This window comes from Strigops habroptila, chromosome 4, assembly GCF_004027225.2.
Source record: "Strigops habroptila isolate Jane chromosome 4, bStrHab1.2.pri, whole genome shotgun sequence".
NCBI classification, from domain to species: domain Eukaryota; kingdom Metazoa; phylum Chordata; class Aves; order Psittaciformes; family Psittacidae; genus Strigops; species Strigops habroptila.
In genome coordinates, this window is record NC_046358.1 from 2,814,872 (window position 1) to 2,827,598 (window position 12,727).

The following is a 12,727-nucleotide window of genomic DNA, read 5'->3' on the forward strand; positions in this document are numbered from 1 at the left end:
TCTGCAAGATTTTTCCATGTGTTTTCTTTCCCCAACACCAGATTTTCCCATTCATGGATCTTCTCCCCTATGAGTGCGCCTCCCTGCGCATTCCCCCTGCCAGTCCCTCATTCCCCCAGGGAGCCCTTTCCTTTTATCATTCATCTTTTCCCCACACATTTCCCCTGCCTCCATTTTTTCCCCACATCTTTTTTTCCATCTTTTCTTTTTCTCCCCTCTTTTCCCCAGCATCTTTTATTCCCAAACATTTTTTTCCCTACAAGTCTTTTCTTTTTTTCACGTGTATTTTCCCCACACATCTTTTTTCACTCAACTTTTCCCCAGGAGTTTCTTTCACAGTTTTTTTTCCTGCCCCTCTCTTCCCTGCTTCTTCTTCACCCTTTCCTTTACCCCATCCACTTTACATTTCTCTTTACACGTGCATCTGTCTCTCCAGCTCCTGTCCTTTTCACTCTCACCTGTGCAAACTGTCCCATCACTTTTTGTATGTTCTATTTCTTCCTCTATCTGCTTCCCTGTCCTTATTTTTAAATTCTTTCCTGTTTTCTGTACCCCACTAGTTTCTCTACGTATCCTCCCATCTCTTTCTCTATTTCTTAACGTTATCCTATTTGTCCTGTACGGTGTTGCTTTTTAAATCTCATTTCTGTGTCTCCTTTTATCCAGCTCACTGTCCTTATTTTTTAATTCCTTCCTTTAGCTGGGGAAAGGGAAACTGAGGGGTGAATCCAAGGGGGTCCCACCAGCAGCTGCCTCCAGCCAGGAACAGCCAGTCCCTCAGCAAGGAAAGATCTCCCCGAGCCATCCCCAGCAGAGCACACAACCAACACGTTGATAGATACAAAAGGCCATCGCAAGTAAAAGTAACAAATACTATTCCTGCAGCATTTGCACTGAAAGCCATTGACCCCAGTGCAGTAAGTCAAAGGTTCAACTCCTTACCTGAAGCACACACATGCCAAAAGCATTACCAAGAATCTTGTGAGTCTCATTGTAATAGCAGTAGTAAATGTTTGTGGCTGCTTATGAATAACTCAGAAGGATCATCATCCTTTATGTTTAAAGTTCCACTTTCAATCTTCTGTAGTCTCATTCTCTTCTTCCTGGAGAAAGCTGGAGAACAAAATCATACACAAGTTTTCTTGGGAAAAAGTTTGAGAACATGCATTCAGGCCTAGGTTCATGTCTAAGTGGAAGTCAAAGGAGGCTTTTTCTCAAGGAAAAAAAACGAACCTTGGATCACAATTGTGAGTTCCCATGTGCCTTCAGCCCAGCGTGGTAGGTATCACCCAGAACCAGTTGGGTTTGCAAGAAACTGGTTGGTTGGAATTAAGCAGGTTAACGTAACCCTTCCTTCCTGACTGCATGCAGACTGTAAGTACACACATAATCTAAGAATCACATTTTAACTTACATTTACATTTAAAAGTAAATTACATTTACTTTTTCAATATGAAGGAATTCTAATGCTTAATCTGCAGTCAGTCCTAAACATTATGGAGGCTAAAAAGCTGAGGAATTAAAGTTTTGGCCTTTTGAGGTTAAAAAGTCAAGGGACAGATTGGCTCAAGACAACAGAGTTAGCATTAGAGCTACAGAAGGAAACCAGAAGTTCCTAGTGCTGGTGTCAGCTGTATTACAGAAGCCAAGTTTTACTTCTGAAAGACCAAACTTCCTGTACCTCCTCCAAGAACTAATCTTGGTTCTCCTTAAAATTGAACCACAGAACCGGTCACAGCTTTTTTGACTCATGTGACCAGCCAGCTCCCAAAAGCCCAGAGAGATACAAACCACTCCAACAGCGGGGCTCAACTTTCACATCTATTCTGTGTTTTAGATCAGTGACTTTGTGTAACTGACTGTAAAAAGGGGATAAATCAAACCTCAACAGCAACATGTTTTTAAAATCCTTTGTTCTAAAGAAATCCTGCTGTTAAAACCCAGCCCTCCTGGAGTAATCTGTCCTTTCCATCCGGACTATTCTATGATTCCATTTTCACCTACTGCAGCTACACAAGCGATACTCTGTGTCAGTGGTGTCCCCTGGTACTGCTGAGGGGAGTAAAAAGAAAAAGGGAGTTTGGATACACAGTATTCCCACGGGAACAAGACTACAGAAAGCAAACAGAGCGCATACACAGGAAAATAACAATTAGGATACATTATCCAATACTAAATGATTAAGTCCCAGGGAGCGTTAGGAACCTTGTGTCTCAATAAAACCAGGTGGCTTGTAACATTTAAGCTCCACTGTTTCATAGATCCACAGCAATTGGGAAGTTCTCTGTACAAAATCCCAAATTGCACAACTGTGAGAGACTTTTCCTATTGCAAGCTGACCTGGTTGAATAGAGTTTTCAGAAACATGAAATTTATCCTCAAACTGACAGCAAAATGCTTTCTAAAGCTTCAATAGCAAAGCTGAGCCAACCTATTTGCATAGATGTATTTATTCTTAGCTTTTAATACTGCCCCCCAAAAAGGCTTGAACTTGAACATTTGAACAATGAAGTATTTAAAACCAGGTAACATTATAGGAAAAATGTGTTTAATACCACTGGATGTGTTTTGGGACAAAGTATTTGTTTTAAAATATAGCAAAAATGATAAAACTATTGAATTAATAATCAAGGAGGATGTAGAACAGTGTTTTTGCAGGAGATGAACCCAGATAAACCCCATCACCGAGATAAAGCCACCAACAGAAGTGCAATTCCTTCAGGTATGAAATACTTACTTAAAAGGGAAGGACATAAAACATTTAAATAGATTTATTTTTCAACTGCTTACATAAGCCATGGACCAAATTGGATTGAAACGTGGAGTGAAAGAACTGCAAAGACATATATACAGGTATGTTTAAGGCCATCAGAAAATTTAAACCTGACAATTAACTAAACAGAGTTCTGAAGACATTTGCTATGGTAGAAGCATTATTTATTCTAAACTTGAATAGTTTCTAAAAAGGAAACACATTTTCATTAATAAAAGGCTAATGGATATACTAAAAATTCTCTCAATACCAAGATGTCAAGTGTACTCTTGATCCACTACTGGGTATTTGGGCATGTTTTATAGGAAGGAGAAACTGGCCACCATAGTTGGAGCTGAGCTGCTTACACCCCTTGGATTACTTTATGAACACTAAAGTAGGGGGGAACAGAATCTACCTTTTAAAATGAATGGGTTAAAACCTGCAGCGAGAGCTAATGACAAAAAACTCAATGCAGAACAAAATGTCAAGTCAGGCTGAAGTTTTCCTGCTGCTCAAACTGGCTTTAGGATGTGGATTTTGGAAAACAAGATTTCCTTCCCTCCGTTAAGGCTGGATCTACAAAGCCACAGACTATTTTAATGCCTTCAATTCAAAATGCCTAAGGAAGTGGTTAATGGAATAGCACCTCTTCCCTTAGTTAAATTGTTTAGAAAAGAAAGTTTCTCATTAAGAGACTCTGTCACACCACACCAAGAATTCAACAGTGCCCTGGTTCTGGAACCCTGGAGAATGGATAGGAATCAGAGCTGCTGCTCCAAAGTGCCATGGAAATGTATGAGGGGCAGGGGCTTGCTTTCATGTAAAGGAAAAGCCATTAAGTTTCTTCAACAGCCTGCTACAGCACAGATGTCTTCTTCACTTTCAGTGCTCGATGATCTGAATGCAACATCAAATCCTAAGCAGCCAGGTGCAGTTCTCAAAAACACAGAACCTTTCCTCTTGGAAAATGCACTGACCAGGATGAAAAACATTCCAGCGTAAAAACAAACAGTATTTGCCAACCAGGAAATTGGAAGAACCTTCCCCATCTCCCTCCCTCTGGAAAAACAAACTGGCCAAAGAGAAGCACATTGTAGTTTAAGCAATTAGCCTTCTGCATGACCTCTCAGGAGTGCTCATCTGGTGTTAAACATGGGAATTTTCCCAAAGGTCATATCAAAGCTCCCTCTGTTACACTCTGCCACTGACTACAAGTCAGACAAGACTAGTATGAGACCAAACACTCCAATACTGATGTGATGGAACAGTCAAAGACAACTTTATGAATTGTCATTCAGAGAAAACCAGAATTAGAAGAAAACACCACAATTCTGCAATGTTTGAGTTCCCAGACAATAATCAGACCTGAATTTAAACCCACATTTAAACAAGGAAATTATCTTCTAAGTTCAAAAGGGGAAGATTATTGTTTGGGATCATTTCCTGCTTATTCTTCTGATGAGGCACTGATTTTGTGGTCAGTGGTGAATACCAACCCACCCCATCTGTAAGAACTTAGCTGGTGCCAGCTCAAGTGATTAAAAGCCTTTCTAGCCTCATCCACATCCAGTGCAGATGGAATACTGCAAAAACAGGTGCATAGATTTAAAGACTAAAATACATAGCTATTCATAGTCACAAACCTCAACTCCAGCTATAAAGTTGTATCATCAAGTATCTGTTTTGATATTTTGCACACACTTTAATCAAAAACAGCTTTACATGAGCAAGAGGGATGATCTTCATTTTCAGGATGTGACTGGCGGCCTCGTTAATGGGCCGATTATTGAGCAATGTTCTCATGTCTCTTTGTAGCCACAGGAGATATAGACAATACAGCACAATTCTGTCCCCTGAGCCAAACATTTGCATCTCAGATGTGCGTTTATAATGAATGGTTCTTGCAAAGAAGAGGTAAGAAAAGCCAATTACTCGGTTTAGGCTGTTCCAGAACTTCAAAAAGAAAAGAATAGGAAGATCAAGATTTTCCTGACCAATTGGTTTTGTGCCTTATTCTACTGGACCACAAAGGTTTTGCCCTATTTGCTTTTAATCACGTGAAATTTAACCACTTTTTCAGTATCATTTACCATCTTTTCAGTATTTGTCTAGAGTTAAAGCCTTTTCACTAACATTTCTCTCTCCAAAGTAATTATTCAGATGCCATTTGGGGGAAAGAAGGAAGCCTGATCCATTCTCCAAAGACACAATCAAAGAATCTGCCCATCAAACAAGTAAGGTCAGCAGGACATTTTGAGACATTTTTAAGGTCACAAAGTTCTCCAGAGTTATGAAGTCCCAGCCATTAACTGGCTATTAACAGGAAATGAACATTATTCTCCCAACTACTCTGATTGCTGTACACAAAAGACAGTACCTTGGAAAGAAAATAGGGGTTAGGTGAAGTCTAGAACTCCTGCCACAGCAAAATCCAAAAGACATATTGGTGAACTGTTCTTTTTTAGACAGCCTGTATCCAGGGAAAACACAGAAGTAAAATGTAGCACAACATTGACCTCAGGTATGAGACAATAGCTCACGATTTCTGAGTTAAATCTTCACATTGTAGGATGGCTAGGAAGGATCCAAGTTTCCCAGACATAGTAACATTAGGTAGAAAACTCATGTGATTTATCATCTACTCAAGAATCCTCATATTAAAGCCAGGAGGAAGCAGGATGCTGAAGCTACAAGTTGGTTCTCAAACATACCATCACACATTATCACAGTATTAGATAAGAGAAATCCCTGCCAAAATAAAAATCTATCTCCTTACAGTAGCCCTACATGCAAGTAGTCACAACTTGTGTGTTATGGTCCCCAAAGACTGATTCACAAAAGAATCAAGTAAAACCACCAAAGAGCGCAACTGATGTGTCTACATGCAGGCTCAGACTTAGCACTTTGTTATACTCACTCAAGCTTTCCAGCCACAGGCACCAGGCCTGAGTCATCCTACAGTAGCACCTAAATAGAATAAACACAACTTTGCCCACCAGCATCCATAAAGGGCTCAGCAACAGAACCAGCCCAGAACTGCCACTGTTCTGCCTCAACAGAGTCACTTCTATAATGGCCTTTGTTCAAAAGATGACCTTTTCCAAAAGAAACCTACGTTGGGGTGCTTGTGATGTGGATCTAACTTGGATCTACAGCTAAGTTATGCAGTGAAGATACTTAAAAGCTCCTCTTAGCAGGCCAGAACATCAGTTAGTGGATCCACGTGCCATACCGTGACTCGAGCTGATGTTTCAGTATACTGTTTATTAGACACATGTATTGAGATTAGAGTCAGTGCAAATTCCCAGATTAAACACACGTAATGTACTTGTTTTATGGTTGTTACTATTATAACACATCTCCCCCTATCAGCACACAGTAGAGCAGCTACTCTAAAGACCATTTTCATACATGGAAAGGCTCACAAAGCCGGATCTCAACTAAGAGGCCTCTCAACTACCCAATGTTTTATTAGTAAATTTAAGGTGAACAAAAAAAAAAACAAACCAAACCCAAAACCTTAAGTGGAATGTTCTGATGCATTCAGCAGGCTTTAATTCAGTATGCTGCAAGTTCACTCTCAAACTACAATTAGCTATTTAAGAAGCATTTGGTGTGCAATGGAAAAAGCTGAACAGCTTGTGTTCTACCAACCATTTAAAAAGCCGATGCACAAAAGAAGTAATTAGAAAAGAAGAATTCACTGGTTTCCTACATGAGTTCAACATTAAAAGGTTTGTCTTTTTATTTCTTTTTTTTTTTTTTTCCAGTTAAAAAACAGTTGGGACTATTATCTCAGTAATAGCTTCCTAAAAAAGACACAGAACAGCAACTTCTCACCGGACTGCAGTTTATCTTGTTATTCTGGTACGGAATGTTTCTAGGCTTTGACTAAAACCGCTGCTTCTAACCATCAGCATCGTCTCAAGATGTCTGGTGTGGAATATTGTCTTCACAAGCTTCTCACTTTTCTCAATATAAACATATCTCATTTGTACTCTTCACACAGAACATGGAAAAGTGATAGTACCCCCTATTTGTATGGAGTTTCAGGTTATTTCACAATGAAGTCAAAATAGCTGACTACAAGTTAGGAAAGCTCAAGTTGTGATACAAAGTAGAAATGACCCTCTGAGTGAAAACAACCTTCAGTTTTGTATACAACAGTTAAACAACACGTAGCTGTTCCTTAATTTCACCTTTCCACAGGTAGGAATTATCAGATGAGCAATACTTAACATATACATAGCACTTTTCTTCTTGCACGTGCTATAGAATGCAACAGAACTACCAACACCTCTATGGAGGCAGCTATCAATATATTCTCCCCACTGCAGAGAGAGTGCATGTGCGCAAAAGGTAGGCACAAGTGATTTTTCCAAAGATTATATCACAAGTATGCAGTAAAACTTGAATAAGACTTGGTATTTTCCAGCTCCTAGTCTTATGCCATTTCTTTTATACATTGCTGCCTTGATGAAAAGGAAAAGTCCGTAAAAAGAAGTTTCCCAGAAGTCACAGCTATTAGAATCAAATCAGAAAAACAGGAGGTGGGTTTACATCTAGTCAGGAAAAAAGAGAATCTATCAGGGAAAAAAAAACAACCCCAAACAAAACGTTATGAAATGTCACCCCAATCACACTGAATTTGTTTCAGTCGTTGAAAACCAGTGTTCCAGGATACAATTTTTATAAACATGTTTTATTTGTCTTGCTTATACCATTAGAACTGTAACTGCTGGCTGTCATTTCCCTTAAAAGGGGAAATCAATTCAAACACATACTGGTGCTTTTCAAAAGATAGCAATTAAAAGGGCAGCAGCAGCGGGCATTTGAGATTTCTTAAAACCTTCAAGGCTGCAGGAAAGACAAAAGGACATGTGACCAAAAGTGTTATGATTATCCATTAGAGATTTCCATCAGTACCGGCATCAGTTATTTAGGTGATAATACAGCAAGGTCAAGTATTAGTGACAGACAATGTGCAAGTCATAAGGAATGATAGAGAATACCAATCCTTACAAAAGTCATTGCTATCAAAGAAACTTAAAAAGTGTTTCAAAGAGAGAATCTAAATACTTCACATCAAATATACAGTGGCCATCCAGATTTTCTCTCACATTTGTTGCAAAATTCTTTTGGAAGTGCCAAATCAAAGCTTTTTTTTTTTTTTTTCTCCTTTTCTTTCTTTTTTGTCTTTTCTTTTCTTTTTAAAAATAATTACACAATTACATTAGCAGTTAGGCAAGCGATCTTAAATCCTTAGCCACAGTGAACAGGGCTCTGGTGATGAGGAGTGCTGCAGCTAAGGGTGCTGCTTCTTTGTCAAGAACTGGCTCTAAGCCCAGTTGTCTGTTTAGGGAAATAATGCATCGTTACGCATCTTTGAACTGTTCAGTGCTTCAATTGAGTATGAAAAAGCTGAAATGCAGTTGCTCTATCAAGCCACACTTCACCTTTTCCATCCTTTCATGGGAACGTTTTGTCAACTGCCATCACAGTAAATCTTTATGAATTTGCAGGTTTTATCCAAATTTGTTACATCACTTTTAAATGTCAGAAGTGAGTCTTTGCTTTTTCCTGCCACTTCAGTTAACCATGGAGATTGGATCACCCTGAAAATTGCTTTTTTTTTTGCTTTACTCTTAGCAAGGGTGAGGAATCTGAATCTCATGTGCAAGGCTCAAGATGATGCTTAGGACAGAACATGCAGAGTAAACGTTGTTTCGTTCCTTTCAATATCCAGGTAATATAAAGCTGGCAACTGTAGTCCTGTCATTATGGGTAATGAAAATAGTCCCTTTACAACAAACTTCCTGTAAGGGAGAACAAATAGATAATAACTCTTCTGGTAACATGTATAGTACACTGGCCAGCGTGTTTTTGGCGTTTAATGTAATCCTGTGGATTCGTTTAATTCACTTGCTGAGCATTCATTTGAGGCATTCCTCTGTTTGGTCTTGGGGGCCCTCCACGACCTAGAAAACATATAAAAATGCTCTTGAATTATGCACGAAGTCAGGTTATTTAAAAAAGAAACCTCCTAAAAACTCTGGTCTAAACTGTGTAAGAATTCCCAGATGTATATCTGGACTACATATGGTTCTAAAAGCTCCTTCAAATCAAAACTCAGCAGTACAGAAGCTGTCTTTACAGTTTTCAGCTTTATCCCAATACTTCTTTTCCCCATAACTACAAAGTTATAACCATTTCAAGTAAAAAACTTGCAGTAATGTAAGGCAATTACTGGTTTCATAGACAGTGGCATGTACAGCCTCGAGCTGTCCTCGCTGAGAAGGTACTCTAGTGATAACTCCAGATTCTCAAGGAAATGTCTGCACTGAGACAGAACACAGACTCACAAAAAAAATACTAAACCCCCCACCCCCAAAAAAAACCACCCCCAAACTGTGGAAATAGTGTTGAAAATAAAATGTAGAAGTTCAACTACAGCCTCATTATGTATGTGGGGTTTTTTGTTTGGTTTTCTCAGATGGATACACGGCAAATGCTCTTATGACAACACACCTCTGTAAGCTAAAAGCAACAATTCTACAGGATCAAGGAAGAGATGGAAGTTTTGTATCCTTAGGTTGAGACCTCTACAACAGATGCAGTAAGACATCTTTTAGTGCAACACAGTAACATACAATTTTGTAGGCTGACAGCTCAAGGCAAGACTTACTTGCAAATCACTAACGCACCTAAGTAAGCAGGATCTTCACTCATGACAAAAAAAGCCCCAAACTTTCATAAGGCTTTCATTAATAAAAGGCAAATAAATAGTTCTGCTCCATTTAAAGTGTCAAAAGCAACTGTTGTTTTAACTTCTTTTCAAAGAATTTCTCATTCAACAGCTGACTTCCACCCCATGTTCAAAGGATCACAGTGCAATTCAAGCCAGAATGGACCTCAAGAGGTCCTCCAAGTCCAACCCCTGCTCAAAAGCAGGGTCGATAAGCTTATCCTTCAACTGTGACCTGCTGAATAAGGAGTGAGATCGCTTTTTAAACCCAAAACTCGAGAAGCTGGATCAAAAACTTCCATTCAGCCCAAACCCATTATTCAGTACTCAGGAATTACCTCTAGGAGCTCCCCGAGGTCCACTTTGTCCAGAGCCACGTTTGAAATTCTGCTGATACCCATCCTGAAGCAAAGAAATGGAAAAAATTACCACATAAAAACAGGGCTTTTGGTTACGTTTCAGGAAACTATTAATTGCCAATAAAGTAAGGAGCTCTTTTCAAACAAGATGCACTGACAACACCTGTGACCTCAGCATATAGTATTTTACTAGTTTAAAGTCATCTTAGAAAAATTAATTCTTACTCCTACTAGTACCTCGCAGGTATAATAAAACATACAATGACCAAATCTCTCTCCAATTACAAGTTATGTTGTTCAATAGAAATAAGAAATGTAAATACTTATTTAGTATTCCAATTTTTCAAGCTACCCAGAGGTCAAACAGATTCATCTGCTGAAAGACCAGTCAATAAATGAAACAACATTCTAATGGCAGGATCAAGATGCCATCTCACTTGCTTACAAATACTTGTCTGGGGATACGCAAAGTTAAGACATTCTCCAGTCAGTCTAAGCTTTGCTCAAACAGAACAAAACAGAACAAAAGTCTACACCAATTTCCGAGTACTGTATCAGCATTGCAGAAGACAGGCAACCCCAAACGAGTCTGAAAGATTCATTTCAATGGATTTAAGTTAAGTTTCCTTCTCACAAAGCTGTGAAAATAATTATATTTAGAGTTCTTTATAATCCACTCAACCTTGCTCTATTTACTAGACTAATTCCTTTAGAGAATAATCAGCCAACCAGAACATGTTTCCCAATCATCATCAGCCATTCAATACTCTGCTATTTCTAACTATCTATTTAGTACCTGAATTTTTTGTCTTCATTAGCAATAAAAAAAGCTCTCAGAAAATTTGTCACTAATAGATTTGAGTGCTTTCATTGACAGGTACTTTCTTCATCTACTTCTAGACTGTCACAACACAATGGTAGCTTACCCGCTGGTAGTTTGAGTAATCCCGAGGAGCATTAAACTGGGGCTGCGTGTAACCACTGTTTGGAGTGTTGGAAAAGGAAGGACGGTAGCCATCATATCCTCCTAAGGAACAGGGCACAAGTCTTTCACTTGGAAATGATAACCTGTTATTTTATACTACCATAGAAAGAAAAGCAGTAACAGCATTTTACCTAAATCTGAGGAAAACAAACCCTTTAGTAAGTACAGCTTATCTGCAAGTCAAGCAAACATCAGTGCTAATACTATTACAAGAATGAAGACATAGTAAGAACTGGGAGGAGGCAGTCAATGCATTTCTCTAGTAATTTGAGGTTTTATTTACATATTCAATCCAGAGCTAAACGTAATACTAGGATCTAAATGTACCAGCTGTGACCTGCAAGGCCACAACAGCCAACACAAGCTCCTGTGCCAAGACTCTTACAAGCGCTGAGAACCATGTCCAAGGACGGTTCCCGTCCCAGGGATATAATGCTGCAATCCAGATCAATTTTAAGCAGACATGTAGCAATCACTGCATTCCCTACTACTCTCAATTGTATTTTTATTGTACACCTTTCTTGTCTACTCTCCAACCACTTGAGAGGAAGAGAACATGGCAAAAGCAGACAGCACTGTATGCATTAGTCTAATCCCAAATCACCTGACAAGGAAACTGTCTCTCTCCCCCATTCCAACAGACACATCTTTGTAACACTGACAGCCTCACATAATAATCTCCAGGAATCATGACAGTTCTCTTATTTATCCAGAACTACATCATCATTCCTCTGCTCCTGTTAATTCCCTCGGAGTAATGACTTCTGGACTTTTTTTTGCTTGTATTTCTACATTATCCAGCCTATTCTCTTTTGATGAAACACAGAAGTCTAAAATACACTGCTTCTACCACCAAAACTGGAAATAAAAAACATTCCTGAAACATCAATTGGCATCTGAATTCCTCACTTGATGGCTGTGAAATTCTGCTGGATATTTCTGTGTTTGCTTACACTTGCAGGACATGACTGATCAAACTAACAGTAAGCCTTCAGCACAGAACAGAAAAGATGCTTCTTTGTTTCCATCCGAATAGGAAGCCAACCCAAACACCTCAAATTTAAGTTGCTTAGTTAGCTAAAGCAAATGGAATCTTTACTACAAAGTTTAAATATCTTAGAGAACTACTACTACAGTATTAAAATAACAGTAGGTCAGTTTAACACCTGGTATCTTGACACTGTGTTTCCAGAAAGAAGTCGAAGTGAAATGAGTGAGTTTAACAAAGCTGTTTACCTCTAAATCCATTTGCCGGTCCCCTGTAACCGTTCATTAAGCCACGAGCCCCACGTGATCCACCACGAGACACTCCTCGACTGTTGTAGTAAGGCTGACTGTTCCGTGGAAATCCAGTGTTCTGTTGGGGAGGTTGCTGGTGGTTACCTGCCACTTGATGAGTCTGGTCCGGGGAACCATGGTAAGTACCAACCACTAGATTGGAATTGAGGGGAAAAAATGAAGTATAAGAGTCTGCGTTTGCTTATGTTTCCACAAACACACTTTTCAAACTCAACATTGAAATCCTCACCCATTCAAAGAAAAATAATTTGCTGAATTAAGTATTGAGCTTACTAGCCAGATATCCCACAATATTTAAACAACCTAGAAATGGTAGAGAGTTGATATAAGTCAGTGTTAAGAAGAATCTAGTGTAAAGTAAAAAATCTAAAGTGTAAAGTTAAGAAGAATCTAGTGTAAAATCAACAGCAAGTGTTCCTAATCCAGATGCAACTTTCCTGTGCTAATTCAAACCCTTTCAAAATCAGCAACACACGCTCTAGGGGCAAAAACCCCCAGTTATGAGTAATTTAACCCACTTCTGTAACTTCCTCCCTCTGAACTGGCAGAAAGCCACTAAGAAATACTTGCCCTCACTAACTAAA

General features: G+C 39.0%; 1 protein-coding gene across 3 annotated transcripts in view; it reads right to left on the reverse strand.

Moving 5' to 3' along the window:
• Positions 1 to 2,756: 2,756 nt before the first annotated feature.
• The window catches only part of CAPRIN1 (cell cycle associated protein 1), a 39,017-nt gene continuing 29,046 nt past the window's right edge, over positions 2,757 to 12,727 (reverse strand). For all 3 annotated transcript variants that reach the window (XM_030481324.1, XM_030481325.1, XM_032919845.1), the window contains 4 exons: positions 12,081 to 12,275; positions 10,786 to 10,886; positions 9,839 to 9,902; positions 2,757 to 8,733 (listed from right to left, as the gene is read on the reverse strand). In XM_030481324.1, coding sequence (XP_030337184.1) covers positions 8,669 to 8,733; positions 9,839 to 9,902; positions 10,786 to 10,886; positions 12,081 to 12,275 — 425 coding nt within the window. In that variant the 3' untranslated portion in view covers positions 2,757 to 8,668. The remainder of the gene's footprint in view (positions 8,734 to 9,838; positions 9,903 to 10,785; positions 10,887 to 12,080; positions 12,276 to 12,727) is intronic.